This window comes from Panthera onca, chromosome A3 (assembly GCF_046562875.1).
Source record: "Panthera onca isolate mPanOnc1 chromosome A3, mPanOnc1 haplotype 2, whole genome shotgun sequence".
Taxonomy (NCBI): Eukaryota; Metazoa; Chordata; class Mammalia; order Carnivora; family Felidae; genus Panthera; species Panthera onca.
The window spans coordinates 52,107,090-52,133,244 of NC_138341.1; the positions used below are offsets into that span (position 1 = coordinate 52,107,090).

At 54.6% G+C, this 26,155-nt stretch overlaps 1 protein-coding gene across 22 annotated transcripts in view; it reads right to left on the bottom strand.

Annotated features, from left to right (window-relative positions):
- DYSF (dysferlin) overlaps nt 1-26,155 on the bottom strand; it is a 224,202-nt gene that overhangs the window by 71,406 nt on the left and 126,641 nt on the right. For all 22 annotated transcript variants that reach the window (XM_060657973.3, XM_060658063.3, XM_060658027.3 and 19 more), the window contains 6 exons: nt 19,769-19,862; nt 19,147-19,224; nt 10,969-11,150; nt 8,140-8,280; nt 7,300-7,329; nt 5,050-5,079 (listed from right to left, as the gene is read on the bottom strand). In XM_060657973.3, the coding sequence (XP_060513956.2) occupies nt 5,050-5,079; nt 7,300-7,329; nt 8,140-8,280; nt 10,969-11,150; nt 19,147-19,224; nt 19,769-19,862 (555 nt within the window). The remainder of the gene's footprint in view (nt 1-5,049; nt 5,080-7,299; nt 7,330-8,139; nt 8,281-10,968; nt 11,151-19,146; nt 19,225-19,768; nt 19,863-26,155) is intronic.

The following is a 26,155-nucleotide window of genomic DNA, read 5'->3' on the forward strand; positions in this document are numbered from 1 at the left end:
ACCTCTTAGAGCTCAGTTCACCTGTGCACCCTACTGGCCCCTAACGCTGAACTGGTCACAAACTGGATTCTCTAACTTTGCCCTCAAAACCTGCTCTCTCAGAAACCAGTCCCACCATCCGCTTTGACAACCAACCAAAAAGCCCCATGCCACCTTGGCTCTCTTCCCCCACATCACGGTGCCCAATTGACCGCCTGGGGCCTTGGGGATTCTGTCTCCCAAACTTCTCGCATACTCATCCATCCGTCTCCTTCCCTTGGTTTGCACCCCCACCCTCTCTTGCCTGGATTCACTAGCATCCCCCTAAGTGGTCTCCTTGCGTCTGGTTTTGCAAATCCCTTCCCAAGAGCCAATGCATGCTGTACTCTGCAGCCAGCGGGAACTTTCTAAGAATGTCATTCTGTTTAAAACCCGTCCAACATTCACCAGCCACTCGGGATGAAGCCCATACTCCTCGGCATGGCCTCCAAGACCCTCATCTTCTAGTTCCTTCTGACTTCCTTGGTCTTGCCTCCCACTAGATAACCTTCCCTTCCGGGGTCCCGAACAGTGACGAGCCACTTCCCCGTACATGCTCAATCCGGCCCTTCTGAACACTAGCAGGTTGCAGGAGGCAGCACGCTCTCTTTACCTTTGAGGCTTGGAGTTGCTGGTCCCTCTGTCTGAAATGCTCTTCTGCCCACTTCATGTGGCTACATCCTACTCAGACTTCAGATCTCCATTTAAATCTTCCCTGGGGTCTTGAGCTCAGGGTAAACTTCCACAGCAACGTGACTCACTCCCATTGAAAGACCACCACCCTGTGCCATCTCTGTGTTAAACCAGCAATTCTACACACAGGGACCACAGCTGAAGTCTCCATCCCATAACTGCAGGACTATGAATGGGTAATTAAGAGGAGGGAGGGCGGGCAGAGGGGTGAATGGGTGGGTGGGAGGGTGGGTGGGTGGATAAAGAAAGGACTCTGGCATACTCTCCCCTCCTTCCCAGCACTCCTATCTGCACCAGCCTGCTTCATGGGTCCTCACCAACCCCCTCCCCAGTGCCTGCGTGTGGCTCCCTCTGAATGGCTTCCCATACCACCCACCTTCCTGAATCTAACACATCTTTCAGGGCCTCATTCAAGTTCTCCGTCCTCCAGAAAATCTCCCAACCACTCCGGAAACTTCTTACCACCCTACTCTCTGACTTCTTTTACCTCTAAATGACAGTGTGGTCCGGTTTCCCAAGGCCCTGGCTGGTCTCTGACACCTCGCTGTGAGAGAGTCCTATGGCCCTGGCCAGACGGTCAACTCCTGAGCCTACGTTTCCCAACCTTCTCCTGGTCCGGCTGACTAGAGGGGTTCGACACCTCCTTCCAGGAAAGTGATTCTCAATGTGGCTGGGCTTCAGTGATCCTTACCACATCTGGGGAAGCATATCAGCACTGCCAGGCAGGGATAGATGTAGACTTAAAGTGTCACCAGGACATCCTAATTCACTGTCCTAGGTGAGACAGGGACTCTGAGGACCACAGACCTCAAGGGCAGCCATTCAAAGCCTAATTAGATGAAGCCACATCTGACCAATCCCTTCCTTGCTTACCCTCCCCACCCACCCTGAATGCAGGGCAGCCCCAGGACTTCCCCACGGATGGGTGTGCAGGGAGGGTGTTTACCGAGCTGCCTCAGATCCAGAGGACAAGGACCCAAGGATAGGTGAGGCTCACTCCCCCATCAGAGCAAAATCTACCCTTAAGCCCCCTTCAGTCTATCTGTCCAGCAGGCCAGCTCAGTATAGAGAGCTGAGGACAAGCCATGAGGGGGACTTCCTCTCCCAGGTCCTAGGGCCACCACACTAGACAGACATTCATTTCCAGGGTGGGGTTGAGGGAGGGGTTGAGCTCCCCCAGCCACCTAGGTTGTCCTGTTACCAGTAGCCCATAGACCGCCCCCCCTACCTGACCCAGCAGGGTACAGTCAGAGGACCCTCTGGACATTCAGATCCCGGTGGTTCCTCGAGGAGGGGAGCCCCAGGCGGGGGCAGTCAGGCAGGCTGGGAGGGCTCCATTGTCTGCCTGCCCCACCCAGCTCGTTAGGAACAACATGTTGCTCTAATTACACTTCCCAGGAAAAACAGTGTTTTAAATTAAGGCCTTGGGGGAGGGAAAGGGGGATGGGGACCACTGGGTTTATTTTCCTGATTGCAAAACACCAAAATTTTCCTTCTAGTGGATTTGGGGGTGCGGGAGAGTACCTCATATACATCTCAGATTAAAAGCCATACCCGGGATTTGGAAGGGGATACGGTGACATCTGGTTGGTCCCCTGAGCCTTCAGTGAAAACATCCACGGAGCATGCAGTCCCTTCTCCCAGGGCATCCCCTGCCACAGAGCGGGACAGAAGAAGCAGAACCAAGCGTTCTGAACCACGCCCCCTATGGTCAAGTCTGCAAGCCCCAGCTCACCCCAGGTGGAATCTCTCTCTCTCTCTCTGCACATGCTACACATCCTTGAGGCCCCTGGTTGCTAAGGAAACCGCCACCTCTTCTGCTGCCCGTGCGTGCACGTGTGTATTCTTGCGCGTGTACACACTCGTACACACTCACACGTGCATGTGCACGCTCTCCAGTTCTCAGGAAATCTAAAATTGCAGTTTCTTTGAACTCATTCCCCTTGGCAGCACAGACCGCCTTTGTTCTCCAGACGAAAAGGAAAAGAAACGAGACAGAGGGCTCAGAAGAGGCGGGGAGAAGGAGGGAGACAGGGAGCCAGAGGCCAAGGAGCAAACAGAGGAAGAGGGAAACAGGAAGGGAGAGCAGGAAGAGGGGAAAGCGGGCAAGGCTCAGGAAGAGGGAGGATTCTTACTCTACTCTGGCAGAGAGACAGACAGGGGAGCTGGGGAAGGAAGTCCTCCCCTCACCCAAGCTCTCTGCAAGGACCCAGGTCTCCCAGACGTCACCACAGCCTCAAAGACACAAGACAAGAGACCCACTTCCCCACCAGAGCCCCCCAGAGAGGGCTGCTCCAGATGGGCATAAAGCCTGGGGGAGGGGAAATCATGTCAGCCAACAAACTGGCCCCAGGCAGGGCCAGGCCCTCAGTCCAAGACACTGCCACCTAGCCCCCTTCCCCAACCCCTTCTGCCAATCCTTGCTTCTGATGCTAGCTCAGCATCACCTCCTCCAGGAAGCCATCCCCACTGTCCTCCATCTGCTCTGGGAGCCATCGGCATAGCACAGACACGTCGTTCCCAGACACTCCCACACAGGCATGGGATGCACTGGCCAGAGGCACTCCCACCAGAAAGGCCATCCTTAAACCATCCTTCAGAGTCACAAAAGCTTTCGAGGGCTCCCGTGGCCACTGGCCCAGAATCTAAGCTGCCAGCGGGCCTTTTCACAACCCTCAGGGAAAGCAGGAACACTCTTCACAGGGGTCAGGCCGGGAGCCTGGAGGGTGCTGAATAGGGGGATACAGGCAGAAGCTCGGCCACAGCAAAGACGAAAAGCCTGCTAAAGCGTCAGGCTTCCTGTAGGACAGCAGCAGCAGCCGAACTCACCTGGCTACCCCATCCCTGGGGACCCTTAAAACTAAATAGGACCCAAGACCTTGGCATGAGGCTTAGCCTGTAAGTGCAGGCAAAGGGGCTGAGCTATGGAGCCCCCAGGGTTGGGGTAGGGGCCCCTGAGAATGAGGGGGTCCACGAGATCATCTTCGGGAATTGTTCCCTGGACCAGCTGATACTCTAGTCATCCTACTGGGCCTCAGACCCTTTGAACCTGCCGACTCAGCCCAGTCCTGTGCCGAGCAGACCCCCAAGATTTGCTCTCCTCTGGCCCTGCTGACCCACACCCCACCTCAGTCTGTGGCCTGGCTGGCTCTGCAGCAGGACACTTGGCTCTCTTCGGGGTCTGGCCCAAAAGCGGCAAATTTTGATTTGCTTCCTGACAGTGAGACCACAGCCAGATCCCTGCTCTCGGAATCTGAGCCTTCACTGTTACATATTACAAATCCAGTTATTAAGGACTTTAACTTTTTTTTAATAACTCATCCCTGGGCTGGGTCTTCTTCAGAGCAGGCTGTGGGTTTTGGCCACAAAGTGCTCTCAATCAAGAGAAAGGGCTCCGTGCTGCTTCCCTGGACAGGACTCTGCTCCCCTTTCCAAATCGGCAGTCTTTCGCAACTGCAGCCAGAAGCAGGAGGCTGCCTGTCAGGCCTAATTACGGCCAGCTCACTTGGCGGACCCCACCTCGGTCTGGGAGCAAAAGGAAGTGAGGTAAGGGGCGCGGGGCCTGCGGATCCCACATCCTGACCCTGCACTTCAAGTCCAAATTGCACTGAAAATGTCAAATGGTGTCCGCTCCCAGCCTGGGGATTCCCTGATGGCAGGAAGTGGCTGCCCTTTACCCAGTCCGTCTGACCAGGGCTCTCCTTCCTGTCTTCCTGCCCAGGCCTCTGCCCCTACTCACCCCTAGGACCCGCTCACAGATGTGTAGGAGGCTGTAAGGGAACGTGCTCCTCATCCCTCATGGCAAAGGATAGAGCCTTGCTTCCTCTGGAGGCAAACCTCCATCTTCTTCCAGAACCTAGGAATCCCCAACCCCACCAGCCCCTAAAGCAGCCAGGTCCTAAACTGGTGCTTGGCCCTTTGGGCCAAAGGCACGTTTCCTGTCTTCCTGCAACAATGTCTGGCTAATGCTACCTTCACCAGAAAGGCTTCCTTGACGACTCTGGCCCCTTATGAACATTTTATTCTTGAAAACACGCCATCTGGTACTCAGCCAGATGAGACTCTGTATTTCTGCCAGGAGGTCTGGGTGAATCCAGCCTCCAACAGGGCAGCAAGCCTTCTGGGACCAAAATCATACCAGGACACAACCCACGCAGCTGTGGATCCACAGAGTGTGGGGAAGGAAACCCAGTCAGATCTCTGAATGGCAGACGCCCACTGGGGCACCAGGAACCCAGAAGGCTCTGGGGTACTTGTCCAGGGGCAGTCCTTCTCCTTCCCTCTGTCCCTGCCCACCTACTCCCAGCTACAGGCCACAGCTGTGAGGGTTCAGCTCACCTCTTCCAGGATTCCTGATGTATCCTGCACCTGGGCCACACCATGGGATAGTCCGCATCCAGAAGATTGGTGGGGGGGGAAGAGAGGAGGGAGGGTAAAAGTTTACCGTTAGTGATGAGAAGCACTAGCCTGGGGCAGAGATCCACAAACCAGATGTCGTCCTAAGAGAAACCAACAGAACCCGCTTCCCATCAAGGGTAAGGGTGATATGCTTCCAGCCATGCCCTCCACATGGTCCCTGAGAAAGAAGGGGTGATGGGTGTCGATGCAGAGACTGGTGCGAGAGGCCAAAGCATAAACCTCCAGCTCAGGCATCTCTAGAAGGGACAGGAGAAAGGAAAATAACAGATGGTGGGAAGGGTCCCAGACCCTGTGCAGCAGCCCCAGGAAGCAGACAGGCTGGACACCCTGGAGCTGCTGTTTCTACTGGAGCATGTGGACTTGGAGAGGCAAGAAGAAACAGCCCAGATCCCCAGGGACTGGCAGGCCTGAGGGCGGGAGCTTGGGCTGGACAGGAGAGGGAAAAGGAAAAAGACTAGAGGGGTGGGGGGCAGAAGCAGAGGGTAGAGTTGGGGGCAGGGGGCAAAGGACAGCCTGCAGGGTAAGAACTGTCTGCAAATCGCACAGGCTACCTCATAAGCAGAGAGGCATCCAAACGGAGCCTGCTTCTCAAAGCCCCAGCTGAGCCTGGCGGAGAATAGTACTTCCTGAATCGCATAAGCAGGGGTACCAGTAAAGGGTCTGCATTTTCTACCACGACCCCCGGAAGAAGAAGGGGGAGCAGGAGTGAACTCCTCACCACTAGCAGAGGGAGGAAAAGTGCATCATGGTGGAAATGAGGAGTTGGGGAAGAGAGTCTAAATCACAGCTTCAGGAACTCAAGCGTGCGTCGGAATCCCTTGGGGGCTTATTCACACACAGGTTCCTGCGCTGCACCCTCAGGGTTCCCTTTAGTAGGTTTGAAGTGGGACCCAAGAATCGGCATTTCTTACATTATCCCAGGTGAGACTGCACTGAACACCACTGGGCTGAGCCGACAGTTTTCAGCCCTGGCTGCACATTAAAATCCCCTGGACAGCATGGAAGGATACCGGTGCCTGGGCCACTCCCCCAAAAGATTGTATTCTGTTTGGTCTGGGGTGCAGCCTGAGCATTGCTGATTTCTAAAGCTGCCCAAGGGATTCTTTTTTGTTTGTTTGTTTAATGTTTATTTATTTTGAGAGACAGAATGAGCACGAGTGGGGGAGGGGCAGAGGGAGAGAGGAAGAGAGAATCCCAAGCAGGCTCCGTGCTGTCAGCACAGAGCCTGACGCAGGATTTAAACCCAGGAACTGCTAGATCATGACACAAGCTGAAATCAGGAGTCAGATGCTCAACCAACTGAGCCACCCACACCCCCCAGAAGGGGGTTTTGCTTCCCCATCAGGAAATCGAACCCTGGTCTCCCACGTGATAGACAGGGATACTCAACACTCTACTAACGAAGATGTTTATTTTTGAGAGAGAGAGAGCACGTGCTCAAGTGGTGGAGGGCAGAGAGGGAGGGAGACAAAGGATCTGAAGCAGGCTGTATGCCAATGTCAGTGTACCGCCTGATGCAGGGCTCGATGCAGGGCTCAAACTCACAAACCGTGAGATATTGACCTGAGCCAAATTTGGATGCTTAACTGACTGGGCCACCCAGGCACCATATCTAAAGCTGCCCAAGGGATCCTAATATGCCTACTGCTGAGAGCCACTGGGCTGGGTGACCGTGAGGTCATTTCATTCAGAGAGTCTGTGATTCTTGGACTTCTCAGGGAAGAAGGGCAAGAAAGGCCAGAGCTGGGCAGGGACCCCACCCCCTGCCCACCTTGCCCCTGTGGTCCCACCAGGGCCTTCCCCTGCTTGAAGGCAGGACCATAATCGTGTACGCCTGATAGCACTTCCTGACCCAGCAGGGGCTGCAAACCAGGAGGCTGGCAGTCAGTTAAAGAAGAAAAGGTAAGGAGCATCTGGGTGGCTCAGTCGGTTAAGCATCCGATTTCGGCTCAGGTCATGATCTCGCGTTCTGTGGGTTCAAGCCCCGCATTGGGCTCTGTGCTGACAGTTGGAGCCTGGAGCCTGCTCTGGATTCTGTCTCCCTGTCTCTCTGCCCCTCTCCTGCTCATGTTCACTCTCTCTCTCTCTCAAAAATAAATAAGCATTCAAAAAAATTAAAAAATAAAATAAAAAAGAAGAAGAAGAACAAAGGGTAAAAGCAAGACTTACCTCAAAACCAGGAATATGGTGGATGGCCGGCTAGGGTGCAGAAAAAGAGCTTTTAGTCAGGTGCCTTTCACCCAAGGCCCCATCACCCCCTCCTTTCTGCCCTGGCCAGGCAGACGCATTTCCAACTGCAAAATGACACTCATGGAATAGGTCAGTGATAAGGCAGCGCAGGGGTTTGTAGACTTATTTGGAGGACTAGGGACTCCTCAGAGGAAACTGGAAGTGGTGGGCGACTGCACGGGGAAGCCAGACGCCTCACCCAGAGCAGCCCGATTTCTCTCTGGCTGACACAGGGAGGTTCACATTGCAGTCAGAGCAAGTTTAGAGATATGGCTCTAAACCAAATGCCCTATTTCACAGCAGGGAAGTGGCCGGCCCTGGGTCACACGGCGAGGCCCTGGACGAGGCAGCACTAGAACAGAAGTCCTGCCCGGACCCTTCCATGGAGATGCCCCCATCACAATTAAGCTCCCCCAAACCAGATCACAGAGGTCCTACTCCCAGAAACCACATCGACTTATGACCCAGGGAAAAATATATCCAATGGCCAGAAGATTCAAACATTCGAACACAGTCCAGGTTCCAACATTCTCCCCAATAGTTAGATCATGTCATGCTTTGGGGTTTAGAAAAGATGGGCAAAACCCATCCTCAGCAGGTGGCCTGACAGCAGGTGGCTGTTGGGTGTTCCCCACTGAGTTCAGGCCCCTGGTCGGGGAAGAAGGATGTATTGCAGCCCCCTCCCCTCCACTGGGGCATCCTCTCCCTGTGCCCCCCAACATTCCCCCACTAGGTACTCCCTGCCTGGGCCTCCTGGATCCAGACATGAACCAGCCTCACCTTCTCTCTCTGGATGAGCTCAAAAGAGGCCAGCAGCTCACCCGCTGGCTGGCTGCCCCTAATCAACGGGAACCAGGCCAGCCGGGGCATCCGTTCCAGACTCGGCTGACAGATGCAGCGTCCCATGAACTCGTCTGCACCCTAGACCCGGCATGGAGAAAGAAGAGTCAGCATCTCCCAGTCCAGGGCTCTGGGTGGCCTCAGAGCAATCACCAGACCTACATCTGGCCTCCTGAACTAGAAAGGGACTCAAGAGTCAGGGCAGCCCCTGGTGCAGAATGGTGAGCTCTGCCCCCCTTAAAAGAATGTGAGGACAGTATGCAAGTGGCCTCCTGCCACTGTTGCTAGATTTGAATTCCCATCACGGTCGAATATCCCTCTGTCTGTCTAACTAGCCTTCACCTTGATTTCATTTAATCAAGCTCTGAGCCCATTAGAGACCAGGGTGGCACTAGCATTTCTCCAATGCCCTCAGCAGAGTAGGGCTTTGACATTTCCAAGGGCTTTTGCCTCTCCTTTAAATTCCCCATTTCCAGCTGGGGAAACTGTGATCACTCATCAAGTTAAATGAGTCTTGTTAAAATGATGTTTTCATCTTATCATCCCTCTGCTCAGGCACCTTCCATGGCTCCCACTCCCTAGAGAATAGAGCCCACATCTCCTCCCGGCATGGAAGGCTCCTCATGGAGCCTGCTTGCCTCTGCTGCCCTGCCTTGTTCTCTCTGCACATCCCCTACTCCAGTCTGCTGGCCTCTGCTGCCCTCTCAGCCCCTGGCCTTCACATGGGCCATCTCCCCCAGGCGTACTACCCTCTGCCCTTCTAAGCCGTCACCCACAGCCCTGCCCAAGCTTGGCCCTCTGGCGTGGTCCTCTGTGACCTCACTGGCCTGTGATTCCGGCCTTGTGATTAGCTTCCCCAAGGGGACAGTGGCAGGACCTGGGTCTCAGCCAGATGGTGTGGCAGCTCTCACAAGCCCTAGTGCCTTGCCAAGGCCCTCATCTGGAAAGACCCAGAGTGGAATTGGAAGCCACTGCCTGCAGTCACACCACTGCTGGGGACGTCCCGAAGAGCCATACCAGAGTGGCCACCAGCTCCTGCATGGACGCCCACACAGCAGGTGATAGCCCAGCACCAACCTCTCAGCATGAACAGCAGCCAAATGCTGGGAGTGGTCCTGGAGGCCCCTCTGGCCCTGGTGTTGCCCCGTTAGTGGCTGGGTCGTGGAGAGGTTGTGGGGAGGGGATCCGGGGCAGCCAGGCCAGCAGGAGGTCAAGGCAATGGGTATTCACCAACAGGTACGGAGTTATTTGACTATGTTAACAATGCACACAGCCTCTGCTCTCCCCCAGGACCCTGGAGCCCCACACCCAGAAGCCATGGCTCTTCTCCCCCCCCCGTGAGATCCCTCCCAGGCACTGGCCTGCAGGGGAGAGGCAGGGTCAGAGTAACATTGTAAAAGAGGAGGTGGGATGCTCTTGGAAGAAAGTGTCTGTGTGCTGCCGGCCTCCTGGCCAGCCCTGTTCTAGCACTTGCACCTGCTCCTCTGCCTAGTCCCCCCGCCCAGCACATCCCGGTCCTCCTCCCTCCCTCCTCTCCCTGCCCCAAAGGTGCCAGGCCCTGTGCTCTTTCCCAAACAGTCCCAAACAGGCTCTTCCTCCAGTTGCTCATTCCCCTCACTGAGCCAAGGGAAGTGCTCGCAGGTGGGCTTCCCCAGCCCAGGCCCGAGTTGCCCACTGCGAGTGGGCCGCCTCCACCTGGTGGGACACCTTAAACAGCATCACCTTGCCCCACCCCCTGCTGACCACACCCTCCCAGAGCATCTGACATCCAGCCATGGCAACTCTTTCTGGAAACATCTTCCGGACCCTTCCCCTCCCCTTTTATCCGCGGCCACCCCCACCGACCCAGGCCGGACCTCTCTGCTACGTGCGCTGTCAGCCAGCCCAGTCTCTCCCTTTTCTCTTCTTTTTAAAATGTTGCTCGGCCCCGTCACTCCCTGCCTCCCCTGGCCTCATACTCCTTTCTCCTTCCTCCCAGCCTGCCCTCTGCTCTCCTCAGTCTCCCCCTGCCCCACACCGTGCTGCAATGCCTCTGTGCCTTGCCCCAACACCCCAATCACATTTCCTTCAGGGCCTAGGTCTGCCCCACGGCCTTCCCTCACATTCCAGCCCAGGGCTGTCTCTCCCTCCCGGGAACCTTCTAGAGCTGCACTGCTCAGTACCTGTGGCTATTTAAATTTAAAGTTTAATTAATTAAAACTGAAAGTTAAAATTCAGTTTCTCAGTTGCACTACCCACTTTCACTGCTCGATCACCATGGGCGGCGAGGGGCTCACATTCTGAATGGACAGCCGTAGAGCATTCCCAGCATCGCAGGAGGTTCTGTTGGACAGCTCTGGAGGGCCCTGCCTGTGCTACTGGAGGATTCCCTGCTCTGTGGGTGATTCTCGGCTCCCACCTAGACTGGGAACCCCAAGTGCAGAGCCACTCAGCCTAGCACACAAGTGCCTGATAAACGTTTGTGGAGTCAATGCAGCTCTCAGATGGGGACAAGGAACTGGCCTGGGATCTTACAAGCAGGTTAGAGGCAGAGAAACCCTGACCCCCAGCCAAACACCCTTTCCAGTTCCATCCCCTGTGTCTGCCACCGGCACAGCACATGTGTGAGCAATCCAATTTTAATTACTCTAGAATAGTTTTAAATTCCCTGTAGGCTGTGGGGTCAGGGAAGAGGCCACCTGGCTGGGTAGCCCTCACAGTGGTGTCTCCCCCCCACTCCTGCAGGGCGTGGGCAGTGAGGGGACGAGGGAGGAAGGCAAGCAGACTCACGTAGGTGTCATGGTCATACAGCTCCACCACAATGCTGGGCGGTTGCTCGGCGATGCTGGCTGGCTCACCAAAGATCTCAATCTCATAGAAGATGAGTGTCTGGTCCCAGGTGGGGTTCAGAGTGTTCTTCGCCACCACGGTCTTCTGGCTCTGGTGCAGGAAGGAGACGATGGCGTAGGGATCTGTGTGGGCCGGGCACAGGGAAGGGAGGCAGGACACAGCAGAGACCGTGAGAGTCGCCCGCTCAGGAGTCATGCGGACCACAAAGCTGGAGCAGAGTCATGGCCGCCGCACTGCAGCAAAAACCTACAGGTGGGAGCCCACTTCCCCAGGGACCCTCACCTAGGTCTCTGTAAGGCCAGCTCGTGGGCCACAATGGGGAAATAGAGACAAGGTCCAGGAGAGCAGGCCAGAGATCCAAAGAACTCCCCTACTGGACTCCTCCCTGGGCTGGCTGCCGGAGGCCAGGCCCAGCTAGAGGAAGCAAGTGCCCAGATGATGCATTCATTCCTTCATCCAGCAAGCATTTATTGAATGGCTTCTACATGCCAGGCCAGGAACTAGGTGCTAGGGGCTGAGAATACATACATGAAGCAAAAACATAATCCATGCAAGCAACCATAAAACCACAATCCTGATCAGCACTTTGAAGAGTGCATATAAGGTGCGGGGGCATGTGTGAGACAGTGTGAGAGAAGGGCCTATCTTCCTCAAGAAAGGGAGAGCAGACCAGAGATGTCAGTGCCATCAGACCGGGGTGCCTAGGCCTGCATTTCAGCAAGCCCCCTCTGGCGGCCACACAGCCTGGAGGGAGCAGGGACATCAGTTATGAGGTCTGTGTGAGCATGGGTGATAGTGATGCTTAGATGGGCAAGGACACCAGAGGGAAGCACATGGGCTCATAAGCTGTTTAGCAGTAGGTGGGGTTCAGCGAAGCCCTGAGATCCCTGCAGCTCCCTGCTGCCCCAGACTATTTTGAAGTCTTCCAGCCCCAGGCATGCTGGCTGGGGGCCCATGTGCTGGCAATTCCCCCTGCCTGCTTCCAAAGGTAAGTTGGTGTTACTAGAGAAGATCCTACGGCAGTGGCTCTAAAATGTGAGCATACAGCAGAATTACCCGGAAGGCTTCCCCAGACTGCTGGGCCCCACCCCCAGAGACGTATTCCTCAGGTCTGGGGTGGGGCCTGAGAATTTGCATTTCTAACAAGTTCCCAGGAGTACTGATGTGGTCTTCCAGGGCCACACTTTGGAAACCAGTGAAGGAGAAAGTCCTACGGAACTGAATGCATGTAACTTGGGACAGGGGCAGAGGGCCCAGAGGTGGGGCTCCTCCAACTTCTCCAATTAGGATGTCAGACTTGGTGCAGGGTCCAGTTTGCTGCCATTTTGTAAGACCCAGAGTACCAGGCATTTGCACAGGAAAGTCTGGAGATGCAGGAAGCTGGCAGTTGGATGCTAGATGTCTGGGAGGGCTGAGCCCAAACGCTCTCACACATGCCTTATACCCTTGGCACCTGCTCCAGCCTGCAGCATCCTGCATCCTCTGAGCCTCACAGTTTAGCCCCAGTGGTGCTCTAACCCCCATGTGACCTCAAGAGACGCTCAGCACTAGAGGTCCGGTGCTGGGAGGTCCAGCTATAATGCTGGGGCTGAGATGGGGAGACAGCACTTCCTCACAAAGGGAAGGGGAGCAGGATAGGTTCCTTGGCCATAAGGAGTCTAAGTGGCATACTATGGCCATTGTGCAGGAGGTGACAGAGAGTGACCATAGAAGAGGTGAAAGACTGGGATGGAGAGTGGGAGGGCTCCCATCAAGAGATGAAGAGAGTAGGATCCAAGATTCTGGTTGTTGGCCGATGGGCTAGTTTTAAGGGTGGGGGAGATCCAACTTAGGAGGCAGAAGCCATGGGCACTCATTGGCTGAATAATGCTGGGTTGGGCTAACAGGAGGGAGCCACCCACACGGAACCAGACTTTAAGCACAAAATCACAGTGCAGTCAAGGCTGGAGGGCTTCCTGAAGGAAACTGGTTTTGAACTTGATCCTGTGGGTAGAAGAGGGCAATGCAAGGCCCTTGACAGGGGAAGGGACAGAGGAGACATGCCCACCCATCCTGCCACCGCTACCTGGTGGAAGCCTCCCTGGCATGGGGCTCCCCCTTCCGTGCACCGGCCCTGGCAGGGTGGGCCCCAAGCACTTCCCCTCCTGCCCCTGGCAGGGCCCAGCGGCGTCTGTGCATTTAATGAAACCGTCTGGCTGTGATACCATCAGTTCCAAGCTCGGCAGAGAACCTCTCCCTGGTTCCAGTAAGGGAAAGAGGGCGCGTTCTGATAAATAAAACCATATTAGAGAGCCGGCGAAAAAGCCCCTTTTGTTCCCACCCCCCGTGCTTCCCAACGCTTTATTTTTATAAGCGCGAGGGCCCCAGACCGACCGCGTTTACACAAAGATCACAATTGCACATTGTAGCGGCTGTGCACGCTGTGTTGGTGTTGCCAGCACCCCCCACGCTGCCCCCCCCCCAGCAGGCCGACTCCTTCCAGCAGCCCCAGCAGCGCAAGCAATGAGCTCAGCTCTGGGGGAACAGGGAGGGGGTGGCTTTCAAACAAAAATCACCCAGACCCACACACGCGCCCCACCCGCCCATGGGAGGAAAAAACACACAACAAAGGCATTGTAAAGAGCAGGCCTGGAGGCCTGGGGCCTCAGACACTGGGCTACTGTGTGCTGGGGCCTGGCTTCTCCCCCCACAGGGCCCAGCCCCTCCAAAAAAAAGAAACAAGGCAGGCGGGGGTGTTGCTGAAGCAAGGTGGTCAGATGAGGGAAGGCCAGACAACCGCACAGACACATCCCTCTTCCAGGAAAGCCAAGAGGAAGGAGAAGCAGATCCCCAAGGGGAGGTGGAAGGGAAGATAAGGGGCTGGTTCTTCTCTGTCGGCCCCAGCCTAGCCCTCTCCCCAGGGCCACTCCCATAAAAGAGGGGCGGCATTGGCCCCTAGGCCTCACCCCCCAACCCACATGGAGCTGAAATGGAAAGTGGCTGGATCCGAGCTCTCTAAGCACCACTAACTGTCCCAGGAAGCTCCAACCATGAACACACATGGTTCTACTGGGCACCATCACCTAGAGAGGCCCCAGGCAGGTGGTTCTTTTGCTGGACCTAGAGCCTTGCACCTGAGCTCTGCTGCTCAGACCTTCCTAGAGCCTTCCTAAACCTTTACAGTACACTAAGCTTTCCTCATAGGCCCTGCCACCTTCCCAGCTCAGATCACCAGAATGGGGGACAGGGCAGGTGGCATCATCCTACTTGTCCCCATGAAGACTAGGTTACTAGCCCATGCTCAAACGTGACGAGGGCTAGACCCCCTGACTCCTAGTCTAGTGCTCCTTCCACCATGCCATGCTTTTAGGAGAAGAACCCTTAAGAGAGAGGGGAGTAGACCACAAATAAGGCAGTGCAAATTAAAACTATAGCATAGCAATATTTTCCCTATTAAGTTAGAAAAATTGTTCAGAATCATAAAACCCAGTGCTGGCAAATATTTGATGAAATAGGTACTCTCCTTTACTGCTGGAAGCAATTCAGGAAAGCAACTGGGCATTATGCCCTAAAACACATAAAACTGTTTATATTTTGTTTCCTATATTCCTGGGAATCATCCAAATTAACCAAAAAGCTATATGTATAGAGATGTTCATTCCAGCATTATTTGTAATCCATCATTCATACAATATACAATTTCTGACTGCCCAGCACGTGGTAGGTAAGCACAGCACTAGGAAAACGAACATAAATGAGATGCAATCTAGGCTCTTAGGATCATGACTATGGTTGGAAATGGTGACCACACAACAGAATCCAAGGTGATGTGCAACTTAATAGGGGAATGTATAAGGTGCTGCTGGTGGGGGACAGCCCACGTAGCCTGGTGGCATCAGGTCAGTCTTCTCAAAGGAGGTCTCCCACCACGAGTCTCAAGAAGGAAGAGTAACCACGGCAGACCAAGGAAGAGGGGGCATTCTAGACATCCAGCGTGGCATACGCAAAGACACCAAAGAGCATGGGCATTTGGGAAACAACAGGAGCTGGTCTGGCTGAGGAGGGGAAGCCCAGGGCAGTGGGGATAAAAGAGGGAGGAGGAAGCGAGGCAGCTCACAAAGGTCCCAGATCCAAGCTGAGCAATTTGGACTGAATCCTGTAGATCAGGGTTTCCCAAAATGTGTTCTTCGTAAATGCGAGTTCCCTGGGGAGCTAATGAGTGCTTAAACAAGTCAAACAGGCTCCTTTCCTGCAGCCATTTCAGAGCCTCTCAATGCCACTGTGCATCGTAAATCTTCAAGTGTGTAGTGTTTCCCAGTCTCCCTTGCTCAGGGACCCTTTTTAAGTGGAGCATTTCACAAGCCTCCAATGCACTTTGGAAAACAGCTCCGTAAGCTCAACGGGAGAATTCCCCTAGCCGGAGCCAACCTGACAGAAAGCTGTGCTTCAGGAGGAGGTGGGCCGTGACTGGGGTCCAGACACAGTAAGCCCCAAAGCAAGAGCTCTCCGGCCCCACCCAAGACAGAGTCTGGATCTGGGTGAAAACTAAGCACCGGTCCCCACGGAGGTGAACTCAGCTGTGGGGCAGCCATGGATCATCAGACCTCATTGCGGCCTGCCCTGGAGGAGCACCTCTCAGGGCCACCTGCCTGCCACACATCTTTGATCTACCAGGAGCCATGAGGCCAACAAAGAGGGCACAGGACCTTCTGCTTTCTTAAGAAACCCCACTCTGGTAAATTAATAACTTGGCATCTGGTCTACCTACCCTCCCTGATTTGCTTGGTTAAAACCAAGTCAGGCCGCCTCAGCCCAGTGACCTGCAAGATCCTCAAAGAGGAGTGTCTGATTCCCCCATGGTAAGGACCATCTTCTGATACGTGGTGACCTCACAACAGAGCTGCCCACGGGGTGTCTGTCTTGGCGGGAGATCTGTAAGCAGAGCTTATGGCTCACTCAAACCCCAGCCGAGGTGCCCAGCTGGAGGAGAGAGCAAATCAGAATTTCCTGGGGAACATTTTGGCAAATGAGACAGCTTCTGTCCTGATTTCTTTTGAGAAACACCATTCTACACTGAAGAGCAGTTCCGCTCAGGCTGCAGCGTAAGGAAGCGATGCTCTCCGCTAGATACAGCGTTGAGGACATGTGATTTCTAAGTCCTCCAGAGTCATATCTTTCCCAGTCAAACTGAATTCAGTGCACAGTATAGATGCTCACCAAGCAGGGGTGATCCCAACCCAATATCAAAGCGAAGTCACTTGAGTTAAGCATCATTTTACATTTTTTAATGTCTAATTGCTACACAGGTCACACACGCTCACAACCACAAGCCACACACGTCCTTCTAGTGCCTGGAGAATCAATGCTGGCTATATATTCAAACCCCACCGGAGGTGGAATCCTCATGCAGCCTGGGCAGAACATCACAAGCCTCCCTTTCCTGCCTGGGTTTAATATTATTCAACAAGTATTTCCTGGGCAGTTCCTGTGTGTCCCCCCAAACCCCTCGGCCAGAGACAGAAGGAAGCAGACACAGCCCCCCCCCCCCCCCGCTTTGGGCAGCCCCAAGGCCCACCCCTCAGGGCACAAGCAGAGAGTACAGCTCAGGGCCATGGGAGCCCGGCAGTGCAGGAAAGGCCTAGAGCACCACAGGTCACAGTCGATGGAGTACTTCTGGAGGAGAGCCCTCTCTGCCCCAGACACATGGCAGGCAGGCTGAGGGTGATACCGGTGACAGACACTGCGCTAGACCCTCCCCTGGCCCCAGACATTCTGGATTCACACATGAGTTTCCTCCACGAAATGCCAGCCAGTGGCCACGCACAGCCTCCGGCCGCCAGCCGCCCCAGGGTCAGTGCCAGGGGAGAAATTGCTTTGGTTTAGGGTTTGGGAGTGAAAATAAACACTCTGGGTTTTATAGGTTCACCCATGTTGGCTGCTGTTTTCCTTTCCAGCAGCTGGTCAATCAGGCCTTTCATTCAGAAGCCAGCAGCCTCTGAGGAAGCCCTGGGCAGTGCCCTCAAAGCTCAAGGGATGTTTATTTGGGGGAGGGGGTGGGACTGGGATGGAAAGTGTGACATCTCCCACAGACCAGCACCAGGCTGACCTGCCTGTGGTCCCCAGGGTGCATGCTGCCTCCTAGTGGGTTCCTTAGGAGGGGCTCCCTCCCTGCAGGGGCCTCGGCCAGCCTAACCCACAGAGGACGAGGACTCCCCCTCCTTGCCACATGCCCACACGAGCCTGCCGCCTGCACCCCCATCTCTCATGCCTCCCTCAAGGAGGAAGAAGCAAGGCTGTAGATTAGTCCACCTCTTTTCTCTGGGCTACATTCCAATTGTCAGCAAGCATCCTGGCAGGTTCCCAACAAGGGGCAATCGCGTATCTGCCCCTAGCCCGCCAGTCCCTGCGTGTTAGTTTTGCATGTGCTTTTCAGAGGGCACCCTCAGGACCCCAGGCCCAAAGCACAGAAGAGAAATTGCCCCATCCACCGTGTGCCTGGCTGCACAGGGCTGGAAAACAGGTCACCGAGAGGACAAAATGCGAGGAAACACAGCTGCTAGGGGTGAGGGATGAGAGTGGGCCCCCATGGGGGGAGGAGCAGGGCGAGGAGGAGGACAGGCAGGTGGCTATAGGCTGCAGTGCCTTTCTAGGAACAGAGAGTCACTCTCATAGAAGAACTCAGTTCTACTCAATTAAGCAGCAAGCTTTTGGAGGGTGGTAAGTCACTTGTCAGCTATTTTCACTCAAGCAATTTAGTTAAGCATCTGAGTCTCAGTTTTCCTCATCTATAAAATGGAGATATGAAATACCCACTTCAGAGGAGAGTTGTAAGGGTTACATGAAATAATGCCAGTAAAATGCCTAGGCTTGTCGTGAGCACTCAGTAAGTATTCACTCTTTAGCTACCAATGCTGCAGGTTCAAAGGCAAAGATAAAGCCCCTTCCTAGAGGTGTTCACAATCATAGTGAGAAAGATAGATGTCAACTGATCTATGCAGTGGTCAGGGCTCTGAGAGATGTGTTGGTGGGGAGCTGGCCAAGTGTTGAGGAAGGAACAACCAGCTCAGCTCAGGGAAAAGTCAGAGCATCTGGGCTGCGTCTTAAAGAATGAGTAGGTGTTTGCAGTGTTCAAGATAGAAGGAATACATCTAGACAGAGAGAACACTGAGTACAAAGGTCAGGAACGTGGAAAAGCTCAACAAATGTTGACAAAAGCTGGCGAGGCCAGAACTAGTGGTTAAAGGTAAAATAGGGAAAGGTTAAAGGCAAGGTCCACAGGGGTCAGGTCAACAAAGGAGCTGTCTGCCAGGCTAAGCGCTGGGGATTTCTCTCTCAGTGTCTAGAGTTGAAATCAGAGCAGTGACATGACCAGATCTGTCTGAGGCAGTGTGGAAAGTGGCAGGGAGACCACGAGTTGACCAGCGTGTCCAGAGAAGAAGGGGCGAGGCCAGTCCTCAGGAACATCTCCAAGAGAAATTCAGAAGCCAGAATCAACAGGACCAGATGACTGATGGTTTCCAAACTGATGGATAATAGACACATGCTGATGTGATGCCAGGACCAAGATAGGCAACAAAGGGACCCCTGGATCAGGGGAGGAGGGCACACGGAATTCAGTTTGGACAGGATGAACTGAGGAGCCGCTGAGGCATCCAGGGGGAGATACTTAAGATGTGACTGGACATCAGGGGCGCCTATCAACTAAAAGCCTAGAAGCTTCCCTGACATGAGTGGTCCATGAAGCCAGGGAAGGTGAGGGGACCCCAGTGCCCAGAGAAGAGGACACAGACCATCAGGACCATCAGACTGAGAGGGCCATGAAGCTGAGAAGGAGCAGGTAGAGTAGTAAGAGGCTGCAGAAGACCTAGGAGAAAGAAGTATCCCTGGGGGTCAAGGCCAGAGAGACTTCCAGAAGGAAACGATGGTCAGTAAAGCCAAACCCTGCAGAAGGGTCAAGCAGGCCACCTGACAACCAGATAAGCCATAGTGACCCTGGCAGCCACCTCCACAAAGCCAACAAACACAGCTAAAGCCCCCACCCATAGACGAAGCCCCGGGGCCATGTTTCCTATGGTCCAAAGGTCTGATGGCTCAGCTCCCAACCTGCAATCCCTGGTCCCTGGCTCCCCTCCCACCTACCAGAAAAAGAGTCCTTGTCCATCGAGGGCAGGTCCCGGGCCTGGTACATGTAGCAGCGTAGGTGGTAGCGGTTCCCATCTGCACCAAGGAAAAACCAGAGATGCCAAGTGAGGGGCTAGGAGTGGCTAAGAGGGGGAGCTGGGGCGAGGGTAGAGTCTACCCCTAGGAGGGGCCACAGATGAAGGGTCTGAGCAATAGAAATGACACACATCACATTATGTGGGAGTGAGCCCCCCACAGGATCAGAACAGACTACAGCTCAAAGGTAGACACCTAAGTGCCATGTTCTTGGGCCTAGTGAGAAGTGGTGAGGGGGGATGGAGGAGAAAGAGGAGGAAAGGCCAAATAAATGATGGGGGCAGCCACAATGCACAGGGTCTTGAATGCCTGATTCCAAGCATTGAGTTGATGCACACGCCACACGTAGATAGATGTGTGCATGTGCTCACAGATGCCTGCACACACACACACACACCCAAAAGATACTGACCCACCACAGAGCACATAGACTCGATTCTCCCTAGCCCCCCATATACACTGGACCATATAACCCCATACAAACAAGCACAAGGTTACACATCCATCCATATCACCCCTGTAGACACCCCCAAGCATCACTTACAATCAAAGATGCAGGAAATCGTGGGTCTGTTCACACCAAAGCTCAAGGTGGACACGGACATGGAATCTTCACTCTTGTCGTCCACCACGCCGCCCTGGAGACACAGAGCTGGTCATGGCTGATTCTGACCCCAGAGCCTGGGAGTGGCAGGGAGACTGGCCTGGGTCAGGAGACCTCTAGCCACTCTTTGGATGCTGAGAGCTGGGCCATCAGCCTCTAATTTTACTCTAGGGTAGCACATCCTCCTACAGCATCCCCAGACTCCAATGTCAAGTCCACAGGAAAATTGTTCTCTCTCTCTCTCTCTCTCTCTCTCTCTCCAATGGAGACTAGACTCAGAATGGAATTTTGAGTTATTCCAACCCAAGAGGTTAGAGTCTGATAGAAGGAAGGACTCCAAGGGAGAGAATCCAGTGGGGATTTTCCCAGTGGGATGAGTTAAGAGAAGCCAAAGTCTGGAGGGCCCGGCCCACCATCTCTGTCCACCCCCTACATATTTGGACACCGGGTCCTAGCTCTGGGAGAGGCTATACCGCATCATCACCACCTCTCAACCAGCTCCCCCTGAGCTGAGGGTGAAAGAGAGTGCAGGTTGAGGCCAGGACAGGCACAGGAGCAGGAGGCTGACTCAGAAGCCAGTCTGCAGTTTACTGCACATAAAGTTAGTCAGTCAGCCCCTCACTTTGTCCTTGTTAGCACTGGGCTCTAGCCACTGGGCCACGCACCAGCTTCCTTGGACCAGATGCCCACTCTCTGATGCATCCAGGGCCACCTCTGCCAACCTGCAGCCTCTCACTGGGGTCCTGAATGGTTTGGGGAACTCGGAGACTAAGCAGGACCTCCCCCTCAGTGACAGAGAGATACAGTGGCCTGCTTCCTGTGATCACAACTTCAACACAAGCTCTAGAACCAGACTGCTGGAGCTCCAATTCTGGTCCTGTCACTTATCGGCTGTTTCACTTTGGGCAGCTTGCTTAATCTCTCTGAACCAGTCTCTCTGTAAATTTGGAATAATTCTACAGTATCTAGCTCAGAGAGCTGCTGTCATTGTTAAGGAAATACATTACATATTGTTCTTAGCACAGCTCCTGGCACATAATAAATGCTCAACCGATGTTTGCCATTAATGATCTTATGAGAGAAATGAGGCACAGGTGGGACAAAGGCAGGGTAGGTCATAAACTATAAAGTTTGCAATTATACTCGGGGGTGGTTCATATACCTCATATTTGTTCAAAATTATTCCAGGAGCTGGAAAAGTGGACATTTCAGGAGCCACAGCCCTGGGTAGAAATCAAAAGCAATCAATCAAGCAATCAATCTCTCAACACACACACACACACACACACACACACACACACACACACACACGAGAGCAGGATAACAGGGAGGGGTGTCATACTACAGACAGGGAAAGACCCAAAGGCCACCATGCCTGAATCCTTTCCTCCTGAGCAGGTGTGGACCCCAGGCATCCTGGGCTCCCAACAGAAAAGGCATTTGGCCCGGCCACGTTACACTGGCCTCCCGCCAGGGCATGTACCAAGTCCAGCAACTAGTGGCTCCCAGTTTCAGGATCTGCAAGGCCGCACACAGGGCTGGACCTGGGGGGGGGGGGGGGGGGGCCGGCAGGCCACCCCGGGCGTGAGGTGCGTGATGCCAAGGAAAGCAGTTCAGAACAGGGCTTGGCCAGCCCCCCGTGCAACAGCCATAGTCCGTGCCACCCAGAGCACCTTGGTGGGGCGAGAGGGGGTTCAGCTGGAGACAGGGTGGAAGGCCCAGACCCCCGTAGCCCCTCTACCTCAGCCTGCAATGCACTGTGCCCCCCACGGTTAGGATGCTAAGGTGAGTGAAGGGAGGGAGGCTGGCTCTGACCCCCCCCCCCCAGCCCTATAATTTCTTCACTCCCTCTCAGTACCTACAGGGACCTCCGTGCTCGCGGATCGCTGCCAGTGCACATCCCCACTCACCTCACGCCTCCTCCAGATGGCTCCCCTAGCCTCCCCTCAGCACCACTCCCACCAAGAGGCCTCTGTCTGGGGCTTTGGCAGCAATTTCTGGGTCTCTGTCCAAGGGCAGTCTGCCCTCCTGTGATCAGAAAAGGTGTCCCCCTCCCTGGGATTTCCACGTGGGCGGGCGCCAGGTAGCTCAGGCCTAGCTCAGTGTTTGGCCCACAGCAGGCCCTGGCCCTGAGAAATAATGTCCTTCAGAGGGAGGAACCAGTGTCCCCTTGGGGCATACCCCTCACACTGCCTGGGCTTCTCCACCTGTCCTGCCTCCAGAGTGGGGATCCACAGGGTCCTCGGCCACCTCCCAACCCTTTAACCTACCTCCCAAGTGCAGACCTGCCTCTTCCTTCCCTTCCCCCCCAGCTCAAAACGACAGATAGGGATTGCTGAGAAGAAGCTGGGAGAACGAGGAGCCAGGCTGAGGGACACCCAGTAAGTTCGGTCTCTCCCAGCAGAGCACTGGCCCTGCGGCCACCCTGGTTCCCAGCCTGGGCGGAATTCTACCCATCCCACTGGCCAACGTCTTTACATCCTCTGGCCCACTGACCTTCCCAGGGTGCTCTGCACGCATCCTCTTCAGGCCCTGGGAGCAGAGAGAGGCCAACTTTCCCCCAGCCAGCCCAGACGTGGCCTCTGAATTGAGTCTCCGGCAGTCTGGACACTCCCAGACACCCCCATCCCTGATGATTTCCACGCTCAAACCAGCTGAGACCCTCTGGGGGCCCCTTCCTTGTCCCCAGGCCTCTTGCACATAAGTCTTTCTGCGCCTTTCTTTTCCTTCTTTTTCCTTGGGTGGCCAGCCTCATCCTCAAGGTCACCCTGCCAGGATGAATCAAGCACCCCTCCCATGTACTTCCATGGCACCCTGGATCTAGCACCCCCCATCTACCCATCTCCTCCCACTGAGACCTCTGTGAGGATTCTGTCATACGCCCAGCACACCTCACACACAGCAGGTGCTCAAGACAGACCTGGAGAGCGAGTGAGTAAGTGAACACATGAATGCGGACACCTCAGGAGACAGCAACAGTGTGAGCTCTGGAGAGAGCTTATGAAGAAGGCCGGCCTGTCACCCGGGCTCAGTCTATATGTACATTAACAGATAATCCAATGTCACACTTCCTTCACTCCGAAGTATTTTTTGGTTTTCATGCGTGGGCATACAGGGCTCACGCTCCACGAATTTCTCTCAAAGCAAACAATGAAGCCTCAAGAAAACCCGATGTGGGAGCTTCTGGGAAGCACCACCTTCCCGTCAGTCCTTCCCTCTGCCTGTCTTGTGCATTGCTGGATGTTCAGCAGCATCCCTGGCCTGTACCCATGAGACCAACACAGCTTCCTGACCCCTCAGTTGTGACGACCAAAAATATCTTCAGACATTGTCGAATGTCCCCTGAGGGATGGGGTGGGGGTAGAAATCGCCCCCAGCTGGGAACCACTGGTGGAAAGGGAATGCAGTGGAACATCCACAGCCCGTGGCAGGTTCCTAGCACACAAGCAGCACTCAGCAAATGGTGCGAGTGAGGTCAGTTTAAATCTTTCAACTCTCCAGTCTCGTGCTAAACAATACCTTCCTGCTTTAATCTGTTTTCTTTCAATTTGGAATCCATTGTCTTCTCTCTGCCATAGGACCTTTGCACGGGCTGTTCTCTCAACCTTGAATGTCCTCCCATGTGGGCTAACTTGAGCTCTTCCCTCAGCTCAGTCACCACTGAGGCCTGGATACTGCTGTGGTGGACATGTCTTCGGCCTCTCCTCACTTCTCTCCTGTATCCGTCTCTCCGTGTGTCCAGGCAAGGCACACACTCTCCTTTATCCCCAGCACCCAGCCTGGCATCAGGCACTTAGTAGTCACCCAGTGAAGATTTGTCACATAAAATGAATCACTGGCATTCCCTGCCCTAAGCCACGTGGGCAGCATTTAGGCCCTAGGTTCCAGGGGAAGGGTCTGGAAAGCGTACATCAGCTAGCACCCTGCTTCCCTCGGAAGGCTCAGAGTAAGATGCCAGCACAAAAAGAGCAAATGATAGGGATTCACCCCCCCCCCCCCCCCAGGGACGGAGCCATCTCTGGGGTGGAACAGAATGGAGTGAACCCTTGGAAGGCCCCATTCAGGAAAGCTTCCTGGAGGAGGGGAAAGAGAAGAGGTGCTGACTCAAGGGGAGCAGCAGTATGCTGGATGTGTGCCCCCCGCCACCCCCACCCCAGAGCTTAGAGGAAGCCTCAGCTAAAGGGCGAAGCTGGGGCAGGGCAAGGAAGGAGAGAAAGGCTGGCTGACTTCTGCTCCTGCTCAGAGCCCTGGGTGGAGAGAGCCAGGCTGCAGTGGCGGCTGACACTCCGCTTTCTGTCCACCCACCCTTCACCCCCACTCCACGCACTCGCTCTTCCCCAGCCTCCAGGGCCGGGCCCTGGGCATTGGGTTTCCCACAGCCACATTCCTGCCTCCATAGCTCATGCCGATGCGACTCCCAGACTGTGGTCTGTGGCCACGCACTCCATCTTGGGGCTAGCTGTGTAAGGGATCCTACTGCTCGCCCAGGGGACTGGGTAGCATCCAACCCGCTGCTGCCCGGCTGGCGGCCACGGGTCTCTGGAGGAGCCCGAGCTTAGGACCGTGAGGAGCTCTCTCCCTCTCAGATGGAGCGGGGCTGCCCCCGGGGGTCGCCAAAGGCAGCGGCCAAACCCACTTTACCTGCTGGGGACTCCTGCCCTAGGACCCTAGTGCGGCCACCACACCAGGAGGAGGCGGACAGGTTCTGGGAAAATAAGCAGCCTATGAAGGGGACCCCTCAGCCCACCTAAATTGGATACGAGACCAAGCGCCAGACCGCTAGTGTGTCTGGAATTCCTCCTGCACTGCTGCTTGTCTGTCACACACACACCTCCTCCCTTTGCCAGTGGTTCGATGCCTCATCCATACAGGGCCTAGACATCCAGCTCAGGAGCTCTAACACGGGGGCAGGACAGAGGGGCAAGAGCAGCGGTGGATGCAGCGGAAAGGCTGAGCAGAGGGCCTCTGGAGCTGAGCAGGCAGAGGACGGAGCCACCGCAGCCACACCATGGCAGTCAGGAAGTAAACAACGGAGCCTCGGTGGTACCTCAAGGGGGCTACAAGGGTACCCTCTACCCCATCAGAGTCAAGCAGGTGGGTTTCGGGGACCAGCTGCTCTCCTGGCTTCATGAGGAGGACCCAATTCCAATGCCTGATGGACCCAAAGAGCACAGGGACAGAGCTGTCGGGAAGGCTGCTATGATCGGGGCCCTTATCTCTTATGTAAACAGGATCAGGGGACCCCCCTCAGAGCAGCAAGTGCTGGAGCTGGCCTGCATAGCTCATAAGAGCAGATTCTTAAATCTTCAGGTGTATTGCAAGCCAGCCGTTAAACACAGCCATTTGTAACCATTATACCACATGCATTTATAACTACAGACATTTTTTTAGAAACAAAGATGATACTCAAACTCGTCACTTCCTAATGATTTTATGACCTTTGACTACTGTCCTGCTCCTGAGGTTACTTGCGCCTAGTGTATCTGTGGGCTGGAAATACTATCTAACCATCTGCTACTGCTCATCTCTTCCCATCTCCACTCTCAGTGATGCCACATTGCTAGCTTGAAATCGGCCACAGCGGGGGTATGTACACCACGGAAACCAGCAAGTACTACAAACCAGGCTGAGTTTGTTTTTTGGATGTTTTTTCTGGAGAGCCAGCTGTTTAACACTGACCAGCACGCGCTACGGTGAAGTGCCAGGATCTCTTCTCCACTACTGGCTTTGCTAGGACATCCAAATAACAAACAGCAGCATAGGAGCAGTATGCTATAAACGCTGCACGACCCCACCATTATCCACAAAACTTTTCGTAACACTCATGTGAGGAAACGCCGCTAGGACAATTATGACTTGCCTTCGCTGTACCTCAACTTGCCTATCCGTAAAATGGGAGTGATGATAAAACCTATCTCTTAGGACTGCTGGGAGGGTTAAAGGAGATGATGCACCAACAGGGCGGGGAGGCAATGCCTGCTCTAGAATGGCTGGTAAACATTGTTCGGAAAGGGCCAGAGAGTATATACACCTCTGCAGGACATATGGTCTCTGTTGCAACTACTCAGGCAACGACTCCTGCCATCATAGCAGGACAGCAGCCACACACCATGCCTACACAAATGAGCATAGCCATGTGCCAGTAAACCCCATCTATACAAGCCGGCAGAGGCCACACTTGGCTCGTAGGCTATGGTTTGCCAACGCCTGTTCTGTAAGGAGAGATTCTTATTTTTGCTGTGTTGTTCTTACCCTCATCTAGAAAGTGAAAAAGCTGGGGCCCAGAGAGGGTAAGGTCTTCCCTAGGATTGTACAGCAAATTAACTG